This window comes from Scyliorhinus canicula, chromosome 1 (assembly GCF_902713615.1).
Source record: "Scyliorhinus canicula chromosome 1, sScyCan1.1, whole genome shotgun sequence".
NCBI lineage: Eukaryota > Metazoa > Chordata > Chondrichthyes > Carcharhiniformes > Scyliorhinidae > Scyliorhinus > Scyliorhinus canicula.
This window is the reverse complement of record NC_052146.1, coordinates 181111256-181139139: the sequence shown is the minus strand read 5'-3', so window position 1 is coordinate 181139139 and position 27884 is coordinate 181111256. Positions and strand designations below refer to the sequence as shown.

The following is a 27884-nucleotide window of genomic DNA, read 5'->3' as shown; positions in this document are numbered from 1 at the left end:
AACGAGATTTCTCTCGTTGGGATTTTGGTCCCAAAATCCAAATCATATAATTGTGAATAGCTGGGGCCCAACCACTGATTCTTGCGGCTACCCACTTCGTCCAGCCTGCCAACTTGTGAATGCCCAATTACTCCACATTTTCTGTCAGGTTAATCAATTCTCAATCTATTCCACTATATTACCTCCAATCCCATGTGCTCTACTTTTGCTCACCAACCTCTTGCATGGGAACATATTGAAAGACTTCTGAAAATCCAAATACATCACATCCACTGGCCCACCCTTATTTATTCTGCTAATTACGTTGAGGGCGGCACGGTAGCAGAGTGGTTAGCATTGTTGCTTCACAGGACAGGGTCACGGGTTCGATTCCCACTTGGGTCACTGTCTGTGTGGAGTCTGCATGTTCTCCCCATGTCTGCATGGATTTCCTCCAGCTGTTCCGGTTTCCTCCCACAAGTCCTGAAAAACATGCTTGTCAGGTAAATTGGACTTTCTGAATTCTCCCACTGTGTACTCGAACAGGCGCCAGAGTGTGGCGACTAGGGGATTTTCACAGTAACTTAATTGTAAGACAACCAAAACTGGACACAACATTCTTGGTGCTGTCTCAAGCCAATTGCAGCAAGCCTTCTTAACTCCTGTTCTCAAATCCTATTGCAATAAGGGCCAGCATACCATTTGCTGTCCTAATTGCTTTCTGCACCTGCATGTTAGCTTTCAATGACTTATAACAAGGATATATCGGTCGCTTTAGACATAAACACTTGCTAATCTCTCCCCCTTGTGATACTAATAAAGATTATTATTCTCAAAAACATCCAACAGGTTTGTCAAACATAATGTCCCTTTCACAAATCCATGTTCACTCCTACCATTATTTGCTAAGTGTCCAGTTATCACATTCTTTATCATAGATTCCAGCATTTTCCTGACTTTTGATGCCAGGCTAAAAGATCTGTAATTTGCCATTTTCTCCCTCCCACCTTTCTTAAATATTGGGGTTCCATTTGATACCATCTAATCTGCTGGAACTGTTCCAGGATCAATAGAATTTTGGAAGATGACCACTAACGCATCATGCAGTCAACTCTTTCAACACATTTGGGATGAAGGTCATCAGGCCCACCTTTCGGTCCCATTTATTTCTTCAGTACAAGTTTTTTTACTGATACTAATTTCTTTCAGCTCTTCAATTTCGCTAGTCCCTTGATTTTCTGGTATTTCTGGAAGGTTGTTGTATTTTCCGCAGTGAGAAAAGACACGAAGGGTGCGATTTAACAAAAAGGTTTCTAAGTGTGGTAGCAAACGGAAACTGCCGTGTGCATCCCAACACTTGGACCAGTGAGGCTGTCACTGCTATGAAACATTAATTGGTCCACTTAACAAGGTCCCACAGGCTTCACGTCGCAAATGATGGCCCTGCCGGCTGATTCTCGGGGACGGTGTTCGCCATCCCCCTGCTAACAAGGAAGAGCAGCACTTAAACCGCTCCTGCACAGACAAACACACTCAGCTATGCTGCCGAGGAAACCAGCTCCATGATTCGGGGATGCCCACCTGGGCAGATGGTTGGATGCGGTAGAGGCCAGATGTAATGCCCTGTTCCCCGAAGGACTCGGAGGGCCAGCCACAGGGCAGCCAGTGCCGCCTGGGAGGAAGGGGCAGTGGCCATCAGCTCGGGGAGTGTGACTGGGTGGACTGACAGTCACTGCCCCAAGAATATCAAAGACCTCCACCGGGCTGCATGGGTGCGTTGGCACCACACCCCGCGAGAATGGACGTGGCACCGTCCCTGCCCAGCACTGTTCCGTGCCCCAGCAATCCATGTCCAGCAGTGGCACCCATGCAGCCTCACCCCCTCTCTCCCCATCCATCCCACCACCCCCCAGTCTCTCCATCCACCCCCATACTCTCCTATTCCCACATACACCCCACCCAAGCCTTCACCCCCACACCCCCCACAATGAACGGTACGTTCTGCTTATGACGCCCCCTCTGTGTCTCCCCACAACAGATGGGAGAGGGTCCAGACAGGCGGCGGGGTACCGAACATTAGAATCCTCACCCTCTATGAGGATTTTATTCCTGGGATGAGAAATAAATGCTAGCCTAAGCAGAGATGCCCATATCCTCTAAATTAACTTCTTTTCACAGTAACTTCATTTAAGCCTACTGGTGACAATAAGCGATTTTCATTTCATTTCGAAAACATCATTTCCAAGCCTATTGTAAGGTTCTATCACATTATGATCACTCCTCGAGTATCCTTACAACAAAACTATAAATAAGCCCTTTTTCACTGCACAATACTAGATCTAATTTAGCCTGTTCACTAGTTGATTCCTCAACATATTGTTCTCTAAAACCATAGACTTCATAGACACCCTACAGTGCAGAAGAAGGCTATTCAACCCACCGAGTCTGCACCAATCCTCCGAAAGAGCACTCTACCTAGGCACACTCCCCCACGCTATCCCGTTAACCCTGCACATTGATCAATTTAGCATGGCCAAGCCACCTAACCTGCACATCGCTCGACTGTGGGAGGAAAGCAGAAGAAACACAAGAGGACAATGTGCAAGCTCCACACAGTCATGCCAGGCCTGAATCAAACCTGGGTCCCTGGTGCTGTGAGGTAGCAACCACTGTGCTGCTCCATCTCAGAAATATTCCAGGAATTCGTCCTCCACAGCATTAGTGCTAATTAGGTTTATCCAGTTGCACGTGGATTGAAATCTGAAATCCCCCATAATTACTGCATTACTCTTATTACATTCAGCTATAATTTCCTGATTTATATTGTGACCTACATGAACACCACTGTTTGGTAACCTATAAACAAGTCCTACCAATGTTTATGGCCCTAGCTGTTTCTTAGCTCCACCCAACTGATTCTAAATCTTAATATTTCGATCGAAGGTTGGCTGTCACTAATATACTGATTGCATCCTTTGTTAACAGTATTACCCCATCTCCTTTTCCTTTTTGCCAATCCTTCTTGATGTCAAATATCCTTGAACATTCAATTCCTAGCCTTGGTCACCCTGCAGCCATGTCTTCATAATGGCAATCAGATGATAATTATTTATTTCCATTTAGCTTGCCGTGAATGCTGTGCGCATTCAGATAGTGCCTTTAAATCTGTCTTTTTATTCTTTGTAACTTCTAGCCTTATTTGCAGGTGCACTCTTAGGTTTGTATGCTTCTTTTCTGCCACATTCAATTCCCTTATTGCTATCTTGCTCTCTTGCCTTGTCTTCTCTCTTTAATTTATCACATCTTCCCTTGTGTGATCCTTCATCCCCACTATTTAGTTCAAAGCCCTCTACTTACCCAGTTATCAGACTTGTGATTAATGTAGAAATGTCATATATGTTGTATTATATGTATTTGGTGCAGTAAGGGTTAAAAATCTGAGTTAGTGTGTGAATGACTGCTACAGTTGTGCTTTTAAAAATCCTGGTTTGAGCTAAAGGGCTTTTGTTTATGTGAAGAGGGTTTCTTGGGGAGTAGATAATTGGAGACATTGGGCTGGATTCTCCGTTTGGGAGACGATGCCAGCTTGGGAACGTTAATACCGGAAAAATGTGGCAAAAGCTGCACCAATCCTCCATCTGGTGGGGGGCTAGTAGGCCTGCAGCACCTGGCTCTAGCTGCGGACACGGCCAGAGAATTACCGATCTGTGGTCGCGCATGGCGGCAGCCGCTAACATGGCGCCGGCCGTGTGTGGACCCGGTCTGCCAAATAATGCCCACTTGGACCAGGTTCGCCCCTCCGGCCCACACCCCTCTAGTGCACTCAGTCCCCGCCACAGTCCTAACTGCCCTCGGAACGGCTCCCACCCAACTGTGGCGGCTCTGGACTCAGTCCGCAGCCGCCATGCTGGGTTCCCGGAAAAAAATTGCACACGTGTCCCGCGCCGTCGGTACCTCGGCCCATTGGGAGCGGAGCATCAGGGAAGGGCCTCAGGTGATGACCCCGAGGCCGTCCCGATGGCGTATGCGTACTCAAGGCAGCAGAGCATCGCAAAAGCGGTGCTGCCCCGATTTTGGCACCAATGGGGATTCTCCGGCCGATCGCTGAACGCGACTTCGGCGTCGGAGACCGGAGAATCCCACCCATTGTGTTCAGCTTAGTGAGATGGGTAGTTAATAGGAGGAGTAAGGCGTTGAATCAATTAGTTATTGAAATCCGAGTTTAATTTTAGATTGGGTTATGAACAGAAGACAAGCTGCTGCTCTCAATACAGTTCAGTTAAAGATCTGTCTGTTGACAGCCTAGCAGTCCCTTTCCAAACAGTTCAGTTAAAGATTTCACTGGGGACAGACCAGAAGCAGCTGATCTCAAGTCAGAGAGCTAAAGACTTGTCTGTAAACAGGATAGGAGCAATTTCAAAAGCTGGCTATTTAAACAATAAGTGGACACAGGCACAAATTTGCAAGCTGGCTCCTGAAGGATATTGCCAAGACAAGTATTTACAGCAAGTATTCCGGAGTCTGCTAACTGTATTTAAAAGTGGTATTTGGCTTGCGATGTTTGAGTGGAAATAAAGATAGCAGTTCGGGGTGTCATTATATTGATAAGCATTGCTTAACCAGCAATTGAAAGCTATTTGTATTTCTAAGGTTAAAGTTATTAATACTGTGTTAGTAATAAAGTTTGTTTTGATATACCATTTCCCTATTTGTGTATGAAATCACTCCTGGAGAACAGTATCCTTTCCTCACAGTCTTACAAATTAAATAAAATATTGGGGTTTCTGTTCGGTATCCTAGCAACTGTTGGGGTCTGGTCGGGGATGGTAATGGACTCGCCAGAACACTGTTTCCAGCACAGTTCAGGTGAAGACCATCCCAATGGTGCAGCTGCCACTACTGGTGCCAGCGACCCATGAATCAAAACCCATTTTTCCCCACACTAATGCATTTAACTCCCTAATCTTATTTACTCAACTCCAATTTGCTTATGGCTCAGGTAATAATCCAGAGATTTAAGGCTTTGCTTCTTAAATGTCCCCTCTAGCTGCTCATACTATCTAAAAAGAACTTATTTCCTAGTACTGCCGGCACTGTTGGCACCTACCTGGACCCATGACAACTGGATCCTTCCCCACTCACTGCAAGTATCTCTCCATTCCAGAGAAGATTTCCAGAATCCTGGCACTGGGGAGAAGACACAGCCTACTCAGCAGAATTTAAACCCTTTTTTTGAAACAAACATAAAGACCATTGGTGGGATTAGGCAGAGACAGGGAAAAAAAGTATTAATTGCTTCCATGACAGGTGATGAAGTTAAGTGAATTTGGACTGTCCATGATTTCATAGACAAATGCCATTATCGCTAGGATGCAAGTGATACATACAGAAAAACATGGGATAACTTAATCCACATCGAATATATTCCCAAAAAGATTCCTCCCCACCGCCAAACTGAGTTAGAATATTCCTTGTAAATCTACTCTCAACATTTTCTGGTGTTGAAAATAACTTTCGTCTCCTATCAGCTGGGGAAGAAGTTTTAAATGCAACAGTATGCTGAAGTAACTACAGTAAAGTTGGAAATTCACAACTCATTGTAACTCCAGAAATAAATTGGTGCAAAGCCAGGGTCAGCTGTTTGATCTATTAATTAAGGGAGATACAGAACCTATTTCTGAATGTGTTAATGAGATTACAGTTGACGAAAGAATCAACTATTACACAAGGCCTGAAGAATTACCACACAAAGCTTGAATGAAGTTGAACATCTGCTCAGATTCATTCCTTGCACAAGATGCAACATTGGGTCCTTCACCTCTAACCGACTGACGATTCTTCATGCAGATACAATTTTTAAAAAATATAAAAATTATCTCAACAATTCATTAGAAAGACAGTAAAAGAATGTCAAAAAGTAAGATGATAAAAGGCAGGGGAAAGGCCAGCATAAAATATGGTAAATCTATTTATTGTGAATCATGCAGTTGGTAAACAACCCCAGGAGAGAAAGAAATGGCAAACAGCTTGCATTAACATAGCACCTAGAATGTTCCAAAGTGCTTTACAGAGGCACTAAATCAACAGAGATCATAAAGCTTAATCACAGGATGGGAGTCAATAAAAGTTTTAAAGTAGGAGAGGTGGGTGAGCTGGAGAGGAAGTTCGGGCTCCCCCCCGGGGAACGCCTTTCGGTACATGCAGGTGAGGGCGTTTGTCAGGCGCCAGGTGGCAGGGTTCCCTCTGCTGCCGCCACGTGGGGTCCAGGATAGGGTGATCTCGGGGGTGTGGGTTGGGGAGGGGAGGATCTCGGCGGCGTAGCAAGTGATGCAGGAGATGAACAAGGCCTCGGTTGAGGAGTTGAAGGGTAAATGGGAGGAGGAGCTGGGTGGGGAGATTGAGGAGGGGACGTGGGTGGACGCCCTGGGGAGGGTGAACTCCTCCTCTTCTTGTGCGAGGCTTGGCCTCATACAGTTTAAGGTGCTGCACAGGGCTCACATGACTGGGACAAGGATGAGCCGGCTCTTTGGGAGTGAGGATAAGTGTATTAGGTGCTCTGGGAGCCCAGCAAATCATGCCCATATGTTCTGGGCATGTCCGGCATTGGGGGAATTTTGGAAGGGCGTGGCAGGGACGTTGTCGAGGTTGGTAGGATCCAGGGTCAATCTGGGCTGGGGGCTCGCAGTATTTGGGGTTGCAGAGGAGCCGGGAGCGCAGGAGGCGAAAGAGGCCGGTTTTCTGGCCTTTGCGTCCCTGGTCGCCCGGCGGAGGATTCTTATTCAGTGGAAGGACGCGAGGCCCCCAAGCGTGGAGGCCTAGGTCAACGACATGGCAGGGTTTCTCAAGATAGAGAAGGTGAAATTTGCCTCAAGGGGATCAGTGCAGGGGTTTTTCAGGAGGTGGCAGCCATTCCTGGACTTCCTGGCAGAACGATAGAAACAGGCCTAGAGCAGCAGCAACCCGGGGAGGCGGGGAGGGGGGGGGGGGGAGAAGGGATGTTTTGTTGTTTTGTACTAAAGAGACGGGCATAGTTGTTCTGTGCCAATGTCGGGCATTCATTCATTTCCTCTTCTGTGCATACACGGGGGGGGGGGGGGTTCTGTCCTGTCTATTGAAGATGTTTTGGGGGAATGATGGGTGTTAGTTTATCTCTTCCGCTGTGTATGCACGGGGTGGGGGAGGGGGGACTGTTCTTTCTGTTCTTTGTAAAAAAAAAAATTCTGTCTTTTTGTTGTTGATATTATGCAAACATTTGAATAAAAATTATTTTTTTTTTTAAAAAGTAGGAGAAGTGGGGAGCAATTTCAGGGAGCTGCTTTAGGTAGTTGAAGGCACATCCATTAACTGGCAGCAGCAATGCACAAGAGGCCAAAGAGATTAGCTTGTAGAGTTTGAGAATCACAATGAGAACACAGTGAGGCTGTGTCACTGTCTGTGCGGTGTCTGCACGTCCTCCCCGTGTGTGCGTGGGTTTCCTCCGGGTGCTCCGGTTTCCTCCCACAGTCCAAATATGTGCGGGTTAGGTGGATTGGCCATGCTAAATTGCCCATAGTGTCCTAAAAAGTAAGGTTAAAGGGGGGATTGTTGGGTTACGGGTATAGGGTGGATACGTGGATTTGAGTAGGGTGATCATTGCTCGGCACAACATCGAGGGCCGAAGGGCCTGTCCTGTGCTGTACTGTTCTATGTTCTATAGGCATCTCAATATTAGTTCAGAGGCAGGAAGGAAATAGGTGCTTTAGAACAGACCTGGACAGCAGGTCTGACAGCATCGGCGGAGAGAGAAACAGTTAATGTTTTGAGACCACATTAATTTTTTGAGCACGTGGCTAAGTGTGTAGATGAGGGCAGTTGATGTAGTTTACATGGCCTTTGCAGTATCCATTCCCTTCAGCCATTTGTGGATATCAAGTGGAGCAGATCTTGGCTGAGGTATGGTATCTGTGATTTTGAGGGCTGTATTTCTGAATAGAGTGGATCTCATTATAAAGACCTGCTAAAATATTAAATAATTCACATAGAAACTTTGTAATTCAACGTACTTTAATATAGATTTGCAACACTGCATTTCTGAATACTGTTGATCCCATGATTAAGCCTTCTAAAATATTGCTGACTTATGAATTAGGGAACTAGTCAGTTGGTCGTACAGAACTTGAATATTGCTGAAAGATTTGGGGAAGTGTGCCTTCAGCTCTTTGGTTTTTCACCAGTTTAGCAAATCAGTCATCACCCAGACAGTGACAAAGCACCTCAAAATAATTATCTGGAACTGAGGCACAGCAGTATAGTGGTGATGTAACAAATTAGGAAACCAATGGTCTGAACTAAGAAATCAAAAGGTTATTGCCTATTTCGGCAAGTTCAGAGCTGGGAATGTTTATTAGAGGTGGAAGATGCCAAGAGGGAAGCATGACCCTTTGTAGCCACTCGGGGGTCATGGCGGATCCCCATCTGGCGGCAATGGTTTCTCCCATGAGAAGGTTCGCTCCTAGATCACCAAGGCTTTCTCGCCTGACCCTGGCATGCCAAAAATATTTTCTCATCAGCCTTTCAAGGGTACTTCAGAATGGAGGAACTCTCTCCTTCTCCCAGCAGCCTCCTCTGTTGGTGGCACTGCCAAAGCTGAGAAATTGCCAGTCTTCTCAGCAGTTTTGATCTCTTAGTTGGCTGCCACTGGTAAAATTGGCCCCACAGTCTAGCTGTTTGCCCTCTCAGACTCAGGATCCCTTACAGGCTCACTGGCAGGACTTCCTTGCTTTTGGAAAACTGAGCTCCATAGAGTTCAAATACCAAAAAGCCAGTTGGAAAATTTAAATGCAGTATCAGAATAATGGCACTTAAAAAGTAAACTGGTACTAGTAAAATGATAATGAAGCTAATGGTAAATACCCAATTGGTTACGGAATGGTGTTTGCTCAATCAGGCCTTTTTCTGACTATGGGCGAAATTCTCCGACCCCCAGCAGGGTGGGAGAATCGCCTGGGGCCGTCGAAAATCCCGCCCCCGCCGTGGCAGAGGTTCTCCGCCACCCGGGAAGTGGCGGTGGCGGGAATCTCGCCACTCCAATCGGCGAGGCCCCTGCGGTGATTCTCCAGCCCGCTGGGAGGTCTCTCCCGCCGCCGAGGTTTGAACCACCTCTGTAACGGCGGGATCCGCGGCGCGAACGGGCCCCGGGGTCCTTTGGGGGGGGGGGGGGGCGGGGGGCCTGGCCCACGATCGGGGCTCCCCGCTCAGACTCCGGGCCAGTGCCCTGGGTGCACTCTTTCTCCTTCCGCGGCCGCCACGGCCTCCGCCATGGTGGAAGCGGAAGAGAAACCAAAAATCGTGCATGCGCCGGTGGTGACGTCAGCGGCAGCTGACGTTACTGCCGGCGCATGCGCCGACCGGCGAAAGCCTTTCGGCCAGCCCCGCTGCCGGGGGCGCCAGTTGTTTGCACCAGTCTTCTGGTGCCAACCGCTCCGGTGCGGGGCTGGCCCCCAAAGGCGGGGAGAATTCCCCACCTTTGGGGAGGCCCGACCCCCGAGTGGTTGGCGCCACTCCCCTACGCCGGGACCCTCCGTCACGCCGGGTAGGGGAGAATCCAGCCCTATATGTCGTTTAAGTTTACCTTGTGTATCAAACTTCCAAAAGCACTTCAATAAGGCAACCCATGAACACCTTCAAGGACAACGAAGGATGGAGAATAAATAGAACATAGAACAGTACAGCACAGAACCGGCCCTTCGGCAGATCTCTCTGTTCCTCCTCAGAACCCTACCATTGACCCTGTAATCAGCATTCAAATTTTTTCTTCCAAAATGAATCACCTCGCACTTATCAGGGTTAAACTCCATCTGCCATTTTTCGGCCATGCTCTGCATCTTATCAATGTCCCTCTGCAGCCTACAACAGCCCTCTACCTCATCCACTACTCCACCAATCTTGGTGTCATCAGCAAATTTACTGACCCACCCTTTAGCCCCCTCCTCCAAGTCATTGATAAAAATCACAAATAGCAGAGTACCCAGCACTGATCCCTGTGGTACACCGCTGGTAACTGGTCTCCAGTAATACTCGTATCCAGAGAGTTCATTTGTAAAAAATGTGAAGTTCTTTAAGATATTGAAGAGCGGTATAGTGCTGTATAATTGCAACTTTCATTAAAAATTATTTATTTTTCTGATATCTAATTTCTGCTTTAATTTTCCTCTATTTGGTAATATTACATTATTGAAGGATAATATCCTTAACTAATTCTAGGCGAAGATCAATGCTTACAACGGGACAGCAGAAAAGTTAAGTGTATTCTTCTCCACGTGGAAATTCCAGGACGCTTCCCATGACCTGCAAAACCGGCTTCGGCTTTTAGAGCTTGAGAAGCATTTGATGTCGCTGCAGTGCTTCTAGAAGACGGAGAGCTGCGCAAATATAGTATGCTTGAAGCGGCGGTCATGCTATAGCTTCAGCTTTGCAGGCAGACAGTGACTGCAAAATCAAGGAGGATCAGGCATGTAATGCAGGAGTCCTCTGGCTGCATGTCACTTTTAAACTGGCATTCAGTTCTGAATACTGGTGATGATGGTGGCCCCTCTTGGAAGTGCAGCCAGAGCCAAGTCCACTTGGCTTTACAGGGGGCAGAAGGAAAATTGGAAAAGCATCTCGTGAAAGGGGAGTCTATAGTTAGGGGAACGTACAGGAATTTCTTCAGCCACAGACATTATTCCAAGATGATATGTTGCCTCTCTGGTGCCAGTATCAAGGATGTCATGAAGCAGCTGCAGAGCACTCCAAGTGGGAGAGGTGAATAGCTAAAGAGCACAAACATCTGAACAAGAAGCAGTAGGCTATTTAGCCCCCTGAACCTGTTCCGCCATTTAATAAGATCATGGGGGGTGGGTGGGTCTGACAATCATTCAGGAGGGTTTAAACTAACAGCAGGGGGATGGAAGCTAGAATGCGGCATTAGAAAGACAAAATTAGGTGCACAAAGGTTTGGGAGAGGCAAATAGATCTAGAATAATAGTAAGGAATTAGGTGAGGTTAGAGTAAAAGGAGATAAAAAAAGGTCTAAATTAGCTTACAGTGCCTGCATGCGAATATACAGAGCATGGGAATTAAGGTTGGTGAGCTGTAAATAGCAGATAAAGAAGAGGCATTAAAAAGGCTGGCTATACTTAAAGTTCTTAAGTCTCCAGGTCCAAATGAGATGAATCCAAGAAATCTGAAGGAAGTAAGGGTGAAGCATGCAGAACACTGGTCATAATCTTCCAATCCTCCTTGGATACAGGCAGAGAACTTTAGAATTGTAAATGTCATATCCTTATTCAAGAAATGTCTTCTCGTTGCTGGAAGTTATGGGTCTGAATGTGCTATTGAAGTAACCTTGGTAAGTTGCTGCAGTGTACCCAAGAGACAGAATACATTTCAGCCACGGCAGTTAAGTGAATGTTCAAGATGCTGAAAGGGCTCCAGATCAAGCGGACTGCTCTAACTTGTATGATAACAATTGTGATTTGCATCAAATGAGTGATTCCACATTGAAAATAGCCAGCAAGATATGTCCTACAGCTATGTGGTATAACTCTAGGCTTCATTAGGTCAGTAATTAAATTAAAAGTTAGGTGTATTTATTTAATAATACATTTCATAAATAGTATAATCATATAAACAAACAGAAAATTTTTAACCAAAGGAATGGAAGCCGAGTGGAGAGCCCTGAAAAACAAACGGCCCAAGCGGAATTAACGAAAAATGCAACCTAATTGTGAGACCAAGTCAAACATCCACCAACAAGAAGAAAATAAAAAATCACCATTAAAGCTTGAGCTAAAGTTTAAGACCTCAAATTACTTTGCAATAACCTGACCCCTGATACGCAATTTGGGTTCTGCCAGGGTCACTCAGCTCCTGACCTCATTGCACTGACCTTGGTTCAAACATGGACAAAAGAACTGAATGCCAGAGGTGAGGTGAGAGTGACTGCCCTTGACAGCAAAGCATTTGATCAAGCGTGACATCAAGGAGCCAAGCAAAACTGGAATCAATGGGAACCAGGGGAAAACACTCTGCTGGTTGGAGTTACACCTAACACAAAGGAAGATGGTTGTGATTGTTGGAGGTCAATCATTCCAGTTCCAGAACATCACTGCAGGAGTTCCTCAGGGTAATGTCAGAGGTCCAACCATCTTCAACTGCATCATCAGTTACTTTACATCACAAGGTCAAAAGTGGTAATATTCACTGATGACTGCACAATGTTCAGTAAAATTCCAAACACCTTCGATAATGAAGCAGTCCATGTCCAAATGCAACAAGTCCTGGGCAATATCCAGGCTTTGGCTGAAAAGTGGCAAGTAGCATTCATGCTCAACAATGTCCATCTCCAACGAGACAGAATCTAACCATGGTCCCTTGACATTCAGTGGCATTACCATCGCCGAATCCCCCACCATCAATATCTTAGGGATTAACATTGACAAGAAGCCAAACTGGAATTGTCATATAAATACTGTGGCTACAAGAGCAAGTCAAATATTAGATATCCTATGGCGGGTAACTCACCCACTGACTCCCCAAAACCTATCTGCCATTTACAAGGCACTGAACATTGAGCAATTTGTAGGCAATTTTAAGAAATGAAAATGAAAATGAAAATCGCTTATTGTCACGAGTAGGCTTCAATGAAGTTACATGTGAAAAGCCCCTAGTCGCCACATTCCGGCACCTGTCCGGGGAGGCTGGTACGGGAATCAAACCGTGCTGCTAGCCTGCTTTTAAAGCCAACGATTTAGCCTGGTGAGCTAAACCAACCAGAAGGCAGCTTATCAACACATTCTCATGGGTAATTAGGGAGAGGCAATAAATGTTGGCCGAGTCAGTGTTGCCCACATTCCATGAATAAATAAATATATACTTTAATGTAGGATACAGATGGTTCCAGTGTCAAAACTATATGATGTTATTTTTTTTCTTAGACTACCAAATCCATCAAATTCAAATAAAAATGCAAGTGCAATCAAGTTGCAACCAGACGCTGCCTCTACTCTAATATTTATTCTGCTTCCATGGTTCACAGTCTTATGGTAAATGATATTTATAAATTTATCAATATGCCAAGAAATGCAAAACATGGGTTTAATAATAATAAACCTGTGTAATTTCTGAGGTAGCATATATGATTTGGCAGCACGGTAGCATAGTGGTTGGCACAATTACTTCACAGCTCCAAGGTACCAGGTTCGATTCCCGGCTTGGGTCACTGTCTGTGCGGAGTCTTCATGTTCCCCCCGTGTGCGCGTGGGTTTCCTCCGGGTGCTCTGGTTTCCTCCCACAGTCCAAAGACGTGCAGGTTAGGTGCACTGGCCATGCTAATTTGCCCTTAGTGTTGGGTGGGGTTGCTGGGTTATGGGGATAGGGTGGAGGTGTAGGCTGGGGTAAGGTGCTCTTTCCAAGAGCCGGTGCAGACTCGATGGGCCGAATGGCCTCCTTCTGCACTGTAAATTCCATGATTTGATTTGAGGGCATAAATGGGCTTGCACCATGGGACCTGCTAGAACACAGAAGACATTTAATCAATCATTTTAATGATAGTTTCATTGTGTTTCCCTTCTAAGTTTATTTTTTATTTCCCTTCCACGATACACAACTGCTGATTTTAAAAAAAATCTCCTTGCGATGTGGACATCACTAATTAGACCAGCATTTATTTCTCATTCGTAATTGCCTTTAAGCTGATTGTAAGATGACAGCTCCAAAATCTCAATCATTGAGAAATAATGGGCAGAATTCTCTGCTCCCCACGTGGCGTGGAAGAATCGTGGGAGGGCCTCCCGACATTTTTTACGCCCCCCACTGGCGCCCCCGCGATTCTCCCCCCCACCCTCGGAAAAATCGGCGCTCGCCGTTTTTCACGGCGAACGGCGATTCTCCGAGCCCGATAGGCCGAGCGGCCGGCCCTTCACGCCGGTTTCACCACGGCAGCAACCACACCTGGTCGTTGCATTTGTGAAACGGGTGCCAGATGCCCGTTTGGGGCATCTAGGGGCCCGATTTGGACGGGAGCACCGCGACTGTGCTCCGGAGGGGACAGGCCCGCGATCGATGCCCACCGATCGTCGGGCCTGCGTCCAAAACGGACGCACTCTTTACCCTCCGCCGCCCGGCAAGATCAAGCCGCCACGTCTTGCCGGGCGGCGGTGGAGAAAGACGGCACCACGCATGCGCGGGTTTGCGTCGTCTGCGCGCTGATGTCATCTGCGGGTTCCTGCGCATGCGGGCGAAGCGACGTTCGGGCGTCATTTCCGGCGACCGAATTCGGGGCCGGGAACGACGGGGGCCCGCTCCTAGCCCCCCGGGTGGGGGTGAATTAGGTGCGGGGAGCGGGCCCCGAGGCCGTCGTGAACCTCGGCCGAGTTCACGACGGCCTCCACGATTTTGGTCACCAGCGGAGAATTCCGCCCAATGTCCATGAAGACTGAGCATCCAACTCATCTGGAATTTGAATTAAACCCAAACTTAGGTATTATCCTGGTGCTGTGCCTGATAAGGCTGGCTGCGAGACCAGGGAAAGGTGGTCTGTCGCAATATTAAGATAAAGTCAGTCAGGGCATTAAAGGCTATTCACTGTTCATGTGTGGGGCAGCATGATTTGCCAACTCAGCTCCTCGAGCAAACAGGCATGGGACTGAGTGGTGGCTGTCAGCAAGTGACAATTTTAACATGTAGCTGAGAGAGACGCTCCTGCACCTCCACAATAAGCTAAGTCTAAACATTATTGACTTGCCTTTCAGGTGGCCGCCTCCAGCAGTCCTTTGAAAGATCACTGCTTACATCTGAAGTAATGGATTTCAGCAGCCATTCAGACATTTGGACTGAAACAGACAATAGTCTCCTGATTTGCTTGTGCAATGGATCAAACAAGTTTCATTTGAGCAGTACCACATAATATGGTGGACAGTGCACTTTGGATGTAGAATGAGCACCGCATGACTCCTCAATTATCATATCTTTAGCCATTCATTTTATACATGGAAAGTGTCCGTGGTGGCATCGAATTTTGAGGCTATTTTCATTCCCTCCTTCTGAGAATCTCACCTGCATGTCAATGCAACGGATAGCATGAAATTAATAAGGACATAAGAACTAGGAGCAGGAGTAGGCCATCTGGCCCCTCGAGCCTGCTCCGCCATTCAATGAGAACATGACTGATCTTTTGTGGACTCAGCTCCACTTTCCGGCCTGAACACCATAACCCTTAATTCCTTTATTCTTCAAAAAAAATCTATCTTTATCTTAAAAACATTTAATGAAGGAGCCTCTACTGCTTCACTGGGCAAGGGATTCCATAGATTCACAACCCTTTGGGTGAAGAAGTTCCTCCTAAACTCAGTCCTAAATCTACTTCCCCTTATTTTGTGGCTTTGCCTCCTAGTTCTGCTTTCACCCGCCAGTGGAAACAACCTGCCCGCATCTATCCTATCTATTCCCTTCATAATTTTATATGTTTCTATAAGATCCCCCCTCATCCTTCTAAATTCCAACGAGTACAGTCCCAGTCTACTCAACCTCTCCTCGTAATCCAACCCCTTCAGCTCTGGGATTAACCTAGTGAATCTCCTCTGCACACCCTCCAGCCCGAGTACGTCCTTTCTCAAGTAAGGAGACCAAAACTGAACACAATACTCCAGGTGTGGCCTCACTAACACCTTATACAATTTCAGCATAACCTCCCTAGTCTTAAACTCCATCTCTCTAACAATAAAGGACAAAATTCCATTTGCCTTCTTAATCACCTGTTGCACCTGTAAACCAACTTTTTGCGACTCATGCACTAGCACACCCAGGTCTCCATAAGACCATAAGACATAGGAGTGGAAGTAAGGACATTCGGCCCATCGAGTCCACTCCGCCATTCAATCATGGCTGATGGGCATTTCAACTCCACCTACCAGCATTCTCCCCGTAGCCCTTAATTCCTCGCGACATCAAGAATTTATCTATCTCTGCCTTGAAGCCATTTAGCGTCCCGGCCTCCACTGCACTCCGCGGCAATGAATTCCACAGGCCCACCACTCTCTGGCTGAAGAAATGTCTCCGCATTTCTGTTCTGAATTTACCCCCTCTAATTCTAAGGCTGTGCCCACGGGTCCTCGTCTCCTCGCCTAACGGAAACAGTTTCTTTGCGTCCACCCTTTCTAAGCCATGTATTATCTTGTAAGTTTCTATTAGATCTCCCCTTAACCTTCTAAACTCCAATGAATACAATCCCAGGATCCTCAGCCGTTCATCATATGTTAGACCCGCCATTCCAGGGATCATCCGTGTGAATCTCCGCTGGACACGCTCCAGTGCCAGTATGTCCTTCCTGAGATGTGGGGCCCAAAACTGGACACAGTACTCCAAATGGGGCCTAACCAGAGCCTTATAAAGGCTCAAGAGCACATCGCTGCTTTTATATTCCAACCCTCTTGAGATAAATGACAACATTGCATTCGCTTTCTTAATCACAGATTCAACCTGCATGTTTACCTTTAGGGAATCCTCGACTAGCACTCCCAGATCCCTTTGTACTTTGGCATTATGAATTTTCTCACCGTTTAGAAAGTAGCCTATGCTTGGATTCTTTTTTCCAAAGTGCAAGACCTCACATTTTCTCACGTTGAATTGCATCAGCCATTTCCTGCACCACTCTCCCAAACTGTCTAGATCCTTCTGCAGCCTCCCCACTTCCTCAGCACTACCTGCCTGACCACCTAACTTTGTATCATCGGCAAACTTCGCTAGAATGCCCCCAGTCCCTTCATCCAGATCATTAATATATATGGTGAACAGCTGTGGCCCCAACACTGAACCCTGTGGGACACCGCTGGTCACCGGCTGCCATTCCGAAAAAGAACCTTTTATCCCAACTCTCTGCCTTCTGTCAGACAGCCAATCCTCAACCCATGCCAGTAGCTCACCTCGAACACCATGGGCCCTCACCTTACTCAGCAGCCTCCTGTGTGGCACCTTATCAAAGGCCTTTTGGAAATCCAGATAGACCACATCCACTGGGTTTCCCTGGTCTAACCTACTTGTCACCTCCTCAAAGAATTCTAACAGGTTCGTCAGGCACGACCTCCCCTTACTAAATCCATGTTGACTTGTTCTAATCCGACCCTGCTCTTCCAAGAATTTAGAAATCTCATCCTTAACGATCGATTCTAGAATTTTACCAACAACCGAGGTTAGGCTAATTGGCCTATAATTTTCCATCTTTTGTCTTGATCCTTTCTTGAACAAGGGGGTTACAACAGTGATCTTCCAATCGTCCGGGACTTTCCCTAACTCCAGTGATTTTTTAAAGATCTCAACCAACGCTTCCGCTATTTCTTCAGCCACCTCTCTCAGAACTCTAGGGTGTAGCCCATCGGGGCCAGGAGATTTGTCAATTTTAAGACCTTTTAGCTTTTTTAGCACCATCTCTTTTGTAATGGCAACCATACTCAACTCAGCCCCCTGACCCTCTATAATTTTTGGGATATTACTCATGTCTTCCACCGTGAAGACAGACGCAAAGTACTTATTAAGTTCTCCAGCCATTTCCTCGTCTCCCATCACTAGCCTTCCGGAATCAGTTTGAATTGGCCCAATGTCTACTTTGGCCTGTCGTTTGTTTCTTATGTATTGAAAGAACTTTTACTATCATTTCTTATATTACTGGCTAGCCTGCCTTCATATTTGATCCTCTCCTTCCTTATTTGTCTCTTTGTTAACCTCTGTTTGTTTTTGTAGCCTTCCCAATCTTCTGATTTCCCAGTGCTTTTGGCCACTTTATAGGATCTCTCTTTTTCTTTGATACATTTCCTGACCTCCTTTGTCAGCCATGGCTGTCTAATCCCTCCCCGGATAATCTTTCTTTTCTTGGGGATGAACCTCTGTACAGTGTCCTCAATTATGCATACAAACTCCTGCCATTTTTGCTCTGCTGTCTTCCCCACTAGGGTCTGCTTCCAGTCGATTTTCGCCAGTTCCTCTCTCATGCCCTTGTAATTACCTTTATTTAACTGTAACACCATTACATCCGATTTTGCCTTCTCTCTTTCAAACTGCAGACTGAACTCAACCATATTATGATCGCTGCTTCCTAAGTGTTCCCTTACTTTAAAATCTTTTATAAAGTCTGGTTCATTACATAGCACTAGGTCCAGAATAGCCTGCTCCCTTGTGGGCTCCATGACAAGCTGTTCCAAAAAGCCATCTTGTAAGCATTCCATGAATTCCTTTTCTTTGGATCCACTGGCTACGTTATTTGCCCAATCCACCTGCATATTGAAGTCCCCCATGATCACCGTGACCTTGCCTTTCTGACATGCCTTTTCTATTTCCCGGTACATGTTGCGCCCCTTGTCCTGACCACTGTTAGGAGGTCTGTACATAACTCCCATTATGGTTTTTTTGCCTTTGTGGTTCCTCAATTCTACCCACACAGACTCCACATCATCCGACCCTATGTCGTTTAGTGCCATAGATTTAATTTTGTTCTTAACTAACAAGGCAACCCCACCCCCTCGGCCCACCTCCCTGTCTTTTCGATAGGTTGTATATCCTTGGATGTTTAACTGCCAGTCCTGAACCCCCTGCAGCCATGTCTCTGTGATGCCTACCACATCATAATCATTCACGATGATCTGTGCCATTAGTTCGTCTACTTTGTTACAATTGCTACGAGCATTCAGGTAAAGTACCTTAATGCTAACTTTCTTATCATTACAGATATTGGAAGTCCTAAGATGTCCAAAGTTATCCTTCCTTTTTGTTGCATTCCTAGTCTGCATCAAGCTTAAATCCACCTGCCTACATGTTATCCTCCTGCGTATCTTGCCATTTAACTCCATGCTCCCTGTCGCTTTCACTTTCCCTTCCCCCCAACTCAGAAGTTTAAAGTCCTACTGACCACCCTATTTATCCTCTTTGCTAGAACACTGGTTCCAGATCGGTTCAGGTGGAGACCGTCCCAACGGTACAGATCCCCCCGGTTCCAAAACTGATGCCAATGTCCCATGAAGTGGAATTCCTCTTTCCCACACCAATCCCTTAGCCACGTGTTTACTTCCCTAATTTTCTTGTCCCTATGCCAATTGGCACGTGGCTCGGGCAGTAATCCGGAGATTATGACCCTTGAGGATCTGTATTTCAATTTTCTTCCTAGTGCTTGATAGTCCCCGAACAGGTCCTCCACCCTAGCTTTACCTATGTTGTTAGTCCCAACATGGACCACAACAACTGGATCCTCCCCCTCCCGCTCCAATATCCTTTCAAGCCGGTCAGAGATGTCCCGCACCCTGGCACCGGGCAGGCAACACACCATGCGAGACTCCCGATCCGGCTTGCATAGGATACTATCTGTCCCCCTAATTATAGAATCCCCTATAACAACAACTTGTCTTTTTACTCCCCCCTCTTGAATGGCCTTCTGCACCATGGTACCGTGGTCAGCTGGCTCATCCTGTCCAGAGCCCTTTTCCTCATCCATACAGGGAGCAAGAGTCTCATACCTGTTGGACAAGGTCAAGGGCTGAGGCTCCTGCACTCCTGAACTCAGGTTCCCCCTGCCTGCCTCACTAACAGTCACACTCTGAAATCCCTGATCACTTACTGAATGTGAATTACTTAATCTCCCAGGTGTGACTGCCTCCTGAAACAAAGTGTCCAGGTAACTCTCCCGCTCCTCTGCACAGGACTGGCAGTCTCTCTGCACAGCAACATGCTTTAATATTTTATCATTTAAATAATAATCCCGTTTGCTGGTATTTGCTGTTATTCCTACCAAAATGGATAACCTCACATTTGTCAACATTGTATTCCATCTGCCAGACCCTAGCCCATTCACTTAACCTATCCAAATCCCTCTGCAGACTTCCAGTATCCTCTGCGCTTTTCGCTTTACCACTCATCTTAGTGTCGTCTCCAAACTTGGACACATTGCCCTTGGACCCCAACTCCAAATCATCTATGTAAATTGTGAACAATTGTAGGCCCAACACTGATCCCTGAGGGACACCACTAGCTACTGATTGCCAACCAGAGAAACACCCATTAATCACCACTCTTTGCTTTCTATTAATTAACCAATCCTCTATCCATGCTACTACTTTACCCTTAATGCCATGCATCTTTATCTTATGCAGCAACCTTTTGTGTGGCACCTTGTCAAAGGCTTTCTGGAAATCCAGATGTACCACATCCATTGGCTCCCTGTTACTGCACTGGTAATGTGCTCAAAAAATTCCACTAAATTAGTTAAGCACGACCTGCCCTTTATGAACCCATGCTGCGTCTGCCCAATGGGACAATTTCTATCCAGATGCCTCGCTATTTCTTCCTTGATGATAGATTCCGGCATCTTCACTACTACCGAAGTTAATCTCACTGGCCTATAATTACCCGTTCTCTGCCTCCCTCCTTTTTTAAACAGTGGTGTCATGTTTGCTAATTTCCAATCCACCGGGACCATCCCAGAGTCTAGTGAATTTTGGTAAATTATCACTAGTGCATCTGCAATTTCCCGAGCCACCTCTTTTAGCACTCTGGGATGCATTTTGTCAGGGCCAGGAGACTTGTCTACCTTTAGCCCCATTAGCTTGCCCATCACTACCTCCTAAAACATTGTCCCCTTGTTCAAGAAGGGGAGTAGAGATAACCCCGGTAACTATAGACCAGTGAGCCTTACTTCTGTTGTGGGAAAAGTCTTGGAAAGGTTTATAAGAGATAGGATGTATAATCAGCTGGAAAGGAATAATTTGATTAGAGATAGTCAACATGGTTTTGTGAAGGGTAGGTCGTGCCTCACAAACCTCATTGAGTTCTTCGAGAAAGTGACCAAACAGGTGGATGACGGTAAAGCAGTTGACGTGGTGTATATGGATTTCAGTAAAGCGTTTGATAAGGTTCCCCACGGTAGGCTATTGCAGAAAATACAAAGGCATGGGATTCAGGGTGATTTAGCAGTAACTGGTGTCCAGTTACTAGTGGTGTACCACAACGATCTGTTTTGGGGCCACTGCTGTTTGTCATTTTTATAAATGACCTGGAGGAGGGCGGAGAAGGATGGGTGAGTAAATTTGTAGATGACACTAAAGTCGGTGGAGTTGTGGACAGTGCAGAAGGATGTTACAAGTTACAGAGGGACATAGATAAGCTGCAGAGCTGGGCTGACAGGTGGCAAATGGAGTTTAATGCAGAAAAGTGTGAGGTGATTCATTTTGGAAGGAATAACAGGAAGACAGAGTACTGGGCTAATGGTAAGATTCTTGGTAGTGTGGACGAGCAGAGAGATCTCGGTGTCCATGTCCATAGATCCCCAAAAATTGCCACCCAGGTCGGGAGGGTTGTTAAGAAGGCGTACGGTGTGTTAGCTTTTATTGGTAGAGGAATTGAGTTTCGGAGCCATGGGGTCATGTTGCAGTTGTACAAAACTCTGGTGTGGCCGCATTTGGAGTATTGCGTGCAGTTCTGGTCGCCACATTATAGGAAGGATGTGGAAGCATTGGAAAGGGTACAGAGGAGATTTACAAGGATGTTGCCTGGTATGGAGGGAAGATCTTATGAGGAAAGGCTGAAGGACTTGAGGCTGTTTTCGTTAGAGAGAAGAAGGTAAAGAGGTGACTTAATTGAGGCATACAAGATGATCAGAGGATTAGACAGGGTGGACATTGAGAGCCTTTTTCCTCGGATGGTGATGTCCAGCACGAGGGGACATGGCTTTAAATTGAGGGGAAATAGATATAGGACAGATGTCAGAGGCAGGTTCTTTACTCAGAGTAGTAAGGGCGTGGAATGCCCTGCCTGCAACAGTAGTGGACTCGCCAACACTAAACACAGTCAAATGGTCATTGGATAGGCATATGGACGATAAGGGAATAGTGTAGAGGGAGTGTAGAGGGACTTTAGAGGGGTTTCACAGGACGGCGCAACATCGAGGGCCGAAGGGCCTGTACTGCGCTGTAATGTTCTATGTTCCAACAATCCTCTCGGGTCCTCACCTGTCATAGCCTCATTTCTATCAATCACTGGCATGTTATTTGTGTCTTCCACTGTGAAGACTGACCCAAAAACCTGTTCAGTTCCTCAGCCATTTCCTCATCTCCCATTATTAAATCTCCCTTCTCATCCTCTAAAAGACCAATATTTACCTTAGCCACTCTTTTTTGTTTTGTATATTTATAGAAACTTTTACTACGTTTTTATATTCTGAGCAAGTTTACTCTCATAATCTATCTTACTCTTCTTTATAGCTTTTTTAGTAGCTTTCTGTTGCCCCCTAAAGATTTCCCAGTCCTCTAGTCCTCTAGTCTCCCACTAAGCTTTGCCACTTTGTATGCTTTTTCCTTAATTTTGATACTCTCCCTTATTTCCTTAGATATCCACGATCGATTTTCCCTCTTTCTACCGTCCTTCCTTTTTGTTGGTATAAACCTTTGCTGAGCACTGTGAAAAATCGCTTGGAAGGTTCTCCACTGTTCCTCAACTGTTCCACCATAAAGTCTTAGCTCCCAGTCTACCTTAGCTAGTTCTTCTCTCATCCCCTTGTAATCTCCTTTGTTTAAACACAAAACACTAGTATTTGATTTTAATTTCTCACCCTCCATCTGTATTTTAAATTCCACCATATTGTGATCGCTCCTTCCGAGAGGATCCCTAACTATGAGATCATGAATCAATCCTGTCTCGTTACACAGGACAAGATCTAGGACCGCTTGTTCCTTCGTAGGTTCCATTACATACTGTTCTAGGAAACTATCGCGGATACATTCTATAAACTCCTCCTCAAGGCTGCCTTGACCGACCTGGTTAAACCAATTGACATGTAGATTAAAATCCCCCATGATAACTGCTGTACAATTTCTACATGCATCAGTTATTTCTTTGTTTATTGCCTGCCCCACCATAATGTTACTATTTGGTGGCCTATGGACTACTCCTATCAGTGACTTTTTCGCCTTACTATTCCTGATTTCCACCCAAATGGATTCAACCTTATCCTCCATAGCACCGATGTCATCCCTTACTATTTCCCGGATGTCATCCTTAAATAACAGAGTTACACCACTTCCCTTACCATCCACTCTGTCCTTCCGAATAGTTTGATACCCTCGGATATTTAACTCCCAGTCGTGACCATCCTTTAACCATGTTTCAGTAATGGCCACTAAATCATAGTCATTTTAGTTTTGTGGATCGTGGACACAAACGTACAAATCATCAAAAATGGTACCACATGTTGGTAATGTTTTCTATGAGTTGACTTCTTCTGTTATGTTACATTTTACATCAGCAAAGAATACTATTTTTTTGTATCTATCAGCAATCCAGTCTGGATGTATGGATATCAGGGAGCAGAAACTCTCATCTTTGACACTGAATGCTGCAACGTTGTTTGGATTAAATATTGAGATTCTTGCAAAACAAATGGTTATTCCAACAAAGTTTTGGAGGGGCTACATGGAACCACAACCATACTAGCAGATGCCTTCCGGCAATGAACGGAAAAAACTGGCATGAGAGGGAAAAATAATTGTTTTCCTTTTATGGAACTTTTGTTTGTATATTTTAGTCAATCACTTCTGATTTTGTGCACAGAACTTTCAATTAAGTTACATGAGAGAAACAGGAATCTATTGTTGAAGGTACTTACCGCTGGGACAAGCAATTTTTTAACTTCCTCCACTGCCCTCTTTAGCTTGATTTCCGCTCTGTTCTGTGCATCTTCCACAGTGATTAATACGTGCAAGTCTTCATTCAGATGTTCCCAATTGGGCTTGCCTCTGTTTTGCTCCTCCTGTAACATCAATAGGGCAAAAATAAATTGTTTAAAAACAAACACAAAACGCAAGTCAACTATTTTTGTTAGGTCTTCATGCCCAATTGATCATAATTTAACTAAGGCCAACTGCGAGGAACCTTCTTCTATGACACTATCTGTGGTCCTCTGTAACTGATCATCTACAAGGAATCAAACAGGAAGTCACGTAAGACAACACATCTCCCACTTAGCACTATGCGCTCAACTCCTACAATAGCATGGTTTTGTTAAGGAGAAGTCATGTCTGCCAACTTGATTGAATTTTTCGAAGAGGTGACCAGGTGTGTAGATGAGGGCAATGCATTTGACATTGGTCCCACATGGGAGACTGACAGCGACGGTAAGAGCCCATGGGATCCAAGGAAATATGACAAATTGGATCCAGAATTGGCTGAGTGGCAAGGAGCAGAGGGTGATGGTCGAGGGGCATTGTTCTGACTCTAAATCTGTGTCTAATGGGGTCCCACAGGGATTTGTTTTGAGGCTCTTGCTGTTTATGATTTAGACATGAATGTAGGGGGGCTTATCATGGACAATACAAAAGTTGTTGGATTGGTAAATGGTGAGGAGGTTAGCTTCTATCTACAGGAGAATATAGATGGGCTGGTCAGATGAGCTCATTAGTAACAATTGGAATTCAATCTGGATAAGTGTGAGGTGATGTACTTGGGTAGAACAAACATTGCAAGGGAATACAGGATGAACGTCAGGACCCGGGAAGCATCGAGGATCAGCGAGACCTTGGTATGCATGTACACCGGTCTCTTAAGGTAGCACAACAGTGGTTAAGGCGGCATATGGTATACTTGCCTTTATTAGCCGAGATGTGGAGATGCCGGCGTTGGACTGGGGTGAGCACAGTAAGAAGTCTTACAACACCAGGTTAAAGTCCAACATGTTTGTTTCAAACACTAGCTTTCGGAGCACTGCTCCTTCCTCAGGACAAACATGTTGGACTTTAACCTGGTGTTGTAAGACTTCTTACTTTATTAGCCGAGACAGAGTTTAATAGCAGAGAGGTACTGCAGGAACTGAATAAAATGTTGGTTAGTCCATAGCTAGAATATGGTGTGCATTTCTTTAATCCATATTATAGGAGGTGTGATATCATTGGAAAGGGTCCAGAGGGGATTAACCAGAATGCTGCCTGGGCTGGAGAGATTTAGCTCTGAAGAGAGATTGGATAGGTGGGTTTGTTTTTCTTGAAGCAGAGGAGACTGAGGGGAGACATGATTGTGATGTATAAAATTATGAGGGGCATAGATAGAGTAGACAGTAGACAGGAAGAAACATTTCCCCTTGGTGGAGGGATTAGGGTTAGGGCTAAGTGTGGTGGAGCAGAGACCCTCATGACATTTAAGAAGCATTTAGATGTGCATTTGTGATGACAAGGCTTACAAGGCTATGGGCCAAGTGCTGGAAAATGGGATTAAAATATTTAGGTAGCTGTTTTGAATGGTGCAGGCATGATGGGCTGAAGGGCCTTTTCTATGTTGTAGACCTCTATGACTCATGGATGAGGGAAACATGAACCTGCACCTCAATAGCACAAGAAATTGGAGTATTCAAGTGTCACACCAAGATTAAGATAAGGTGTATTCTGAAGTCCAAGCTTTTACATTGCTTTGATCACCCCAGACACGAATTGTCATTTTAAACAATACATGATGTAACACTGCCCACAAGCATACAATGAATGTACAACATAATTCCATATATTCACATTCAGGTTAAGTGATATCAATATAAAAGCAAATTACTGCAGATGTTAGAGTCTGAAACAAAAACAGTAAATACGGGACAATCTCAGCTTTGACAAAGAATCATCCAGACTTGAAACTTTAGCTCCCTTTTCTCTCCACAGATGCTGTCAGTGGTGGGGATGATCACTGATGATTGCACAGTGTTCATTGCCAATTGCAACTCCGCAGGTACTAAAACAGTCTTTGCCCATATGCAGCACGACCTGGATAACATTCAGGCTTGCGAAGTGGTAAGTAACATTTGCACTACATTTGCCAGGCAATGACCATCTCCAACAAGAGAGAACCCAACCATCTCACCCTGATGTTCAATGGCATTACCATTGCGGAATTCCGTCATGCAACTTCAAGAGCCTCCACAGGCTCTGCAAGATGTGGGTGACAAACGATAGGAATTACTACATTGGACTACAATATGACTGGCGACATTCTCTCGAGCCAAATCCATTTTGGCTACTTGGGCTGATTAATGAAGTTGGCAGTCAAGGAAGATTAATATTTTCCATTCACATATATTTAATTAATCCTAAAGTTACTACCATGACTTCTTGATTTGTATAAAATATGGATTTCTTAGTTATGTCTCAACCTCTGGGACTGTAAATTATATATTAATTAGAAGTTTGTCAAATTACAGAGATAATTTATGGAAATAAATACAATAGGAGAAATCATCCCTAAGTGCAGTGTGGTTTTCTGCTATGAATTATTGTTCCCACCCATTTTTTATTAAAAGAAAGTAAAATACTGAATAAAAGAAATAACTGCTATAATACACTCCTTTCCATTAATTATTTGGTTAGTTATCGGACATCAGCAGAGTGTCACTGGAAACCAAATAGGGCTCGGAATCTTATCATTTAGAATATTTCCCTCGGAGTGCAAGCTTCGGAAATGCGCTTTAGTGCTTGATAGCCCTGAAGCAGTAAAAATATCATGCCCAAAGGACATTGCCGTTCCTCGAGTACGAACACCATTAAGGGCTACTTTAGCATTAAGGAGTTCATTAAAAAAAATGGCTCTCTAAAGTAATGATGCTAATACACTGACAAAAATCCATTTTGCTCAATGGATACCACTTGTTAAAATGACTGTTTTCTTAATAGATCGGCATTTTTACTGAAGGTGGGTATTGGTGGCCCAGAATTTGTGACAATCTTGGCAACATTCTTGAAGAGCCCTTAATGGAATTATTTTCCCTGGGCCATTGTATAAAGTACTGTAATAGATGTGCTAACCAACATCGGTGGCTTTTTCTAACACCAGGATAAATAGTTATAGTAATTTCATACTTTAGAAAATTCACAACACAATGTTATTGGACAAATGATAGTTGCAGGTAATGAATTCTGGTATTTTAAGAGTGATTGAAGTTGGATTAGACTTAGGTTCATGCAAAAGGCTGAAACATTTAACAGTGAATCAAAATAAATTGCTTCTCAAACTTTCTCAAAGATTTCACACCTAACTTTGGATAAAAGCAAATTACTGACAGGTGCTGGAATCGGAAACAAAAGAGAAAATGCTGGAAAATCTCAACAGGTGAGGCAGCATCTATAGGGAGAGAAAAGAGCTAACGTTTCAAGTCCGATGACTCTTTGTCAAAAAGCTTTTTGTCAAAGCTAACAGACAGAGAAAGTGGGAAATATTTATACTGTGGAGTGGGAATGAAAGATGACTCATAGCCACAGAAACCCACGGTAACCGGGTGCTAATGGCCACAGAAACCAAGGGGAAATAATGGCAGTCCCCAGAGAGAACAAAAGGGACGAAATTCTCCGACTCCCCGCAGGGTCGGGGAATTGCCCGGGGCCTTCGTAAATCCCGCCCCCGCCGTGGCCGGAATTCTCCGCCACCCGGGAATCGGCGGGCCCCCCGCGGCAATTCTCCGGCCCGCGATCGGCCGAAGTCCCGCCATTGTCAGGCCTCTCCCGCCAACGTGGTTTAAACCACCTCTGGTGCCGGTGGCGCGAGCGGGCCCCGGGTCCTGGGGGGGGCGCGGCCCGATCGGACCCCGTGGGGTTGCCCCCACGGTGGCCTGGCCCATGATCGGGGCCCACCGATTGGCGGGCAGGCCTGTGCCGTGGGGGCACTCTTTTTCATCCTCCGCCGCCATGGCCTCCACCATGGCGGAGGCGGAAGAGACCCTCTCGACCACGCATGCGCCGGTGGTGACGTCAGCGGCCGCTGACGCTCCGGTGCATGCGCGGACTCACGCCCACCGGCGAAGGCCTTTCAGCCAGCCCCAACGCGATCGGCGTGGCGCCAAAGGCCGCTGCCGCCAGTCGGCGGAGCGGGAGCCACTCCGGCGTGGGCCT

At 45.7% G+C, this 27884-nt stretch overlaps 1 protein-coding gene across 11 annotated transcripts in view; it reads right to left on the bottom strand.

Moving 5' to 3' along the window:
- The window catches only part of LOC119969669 (protein quaking), a 659721-nt gene that overhangs the window by 150934 nt on the left and 480903 nt on the right, over positions 1–27884 (bottom strand). For 9 of the 11 annotated variants that reach the window (XR_005461444.1, XM_038803637.1, XM_038803618.1 and 6 more), the window contains exon 4: positions 23636–23788. Coding sequence is in view for 10 of the 11 variants with exons in the window: in XM_038803637.1 (XP_038659565.1) it covers positions 23636–23788 (153 nt within the window). In the remaining variant the exon portion in view is untranslated. The remainder of the gene's footprint in view (positions 1–23635; positions 23789–27884) is intronic. The other 2 variants (XM_038803646.1, XM_038803627.1) reach the window with 1 other exon arrangement.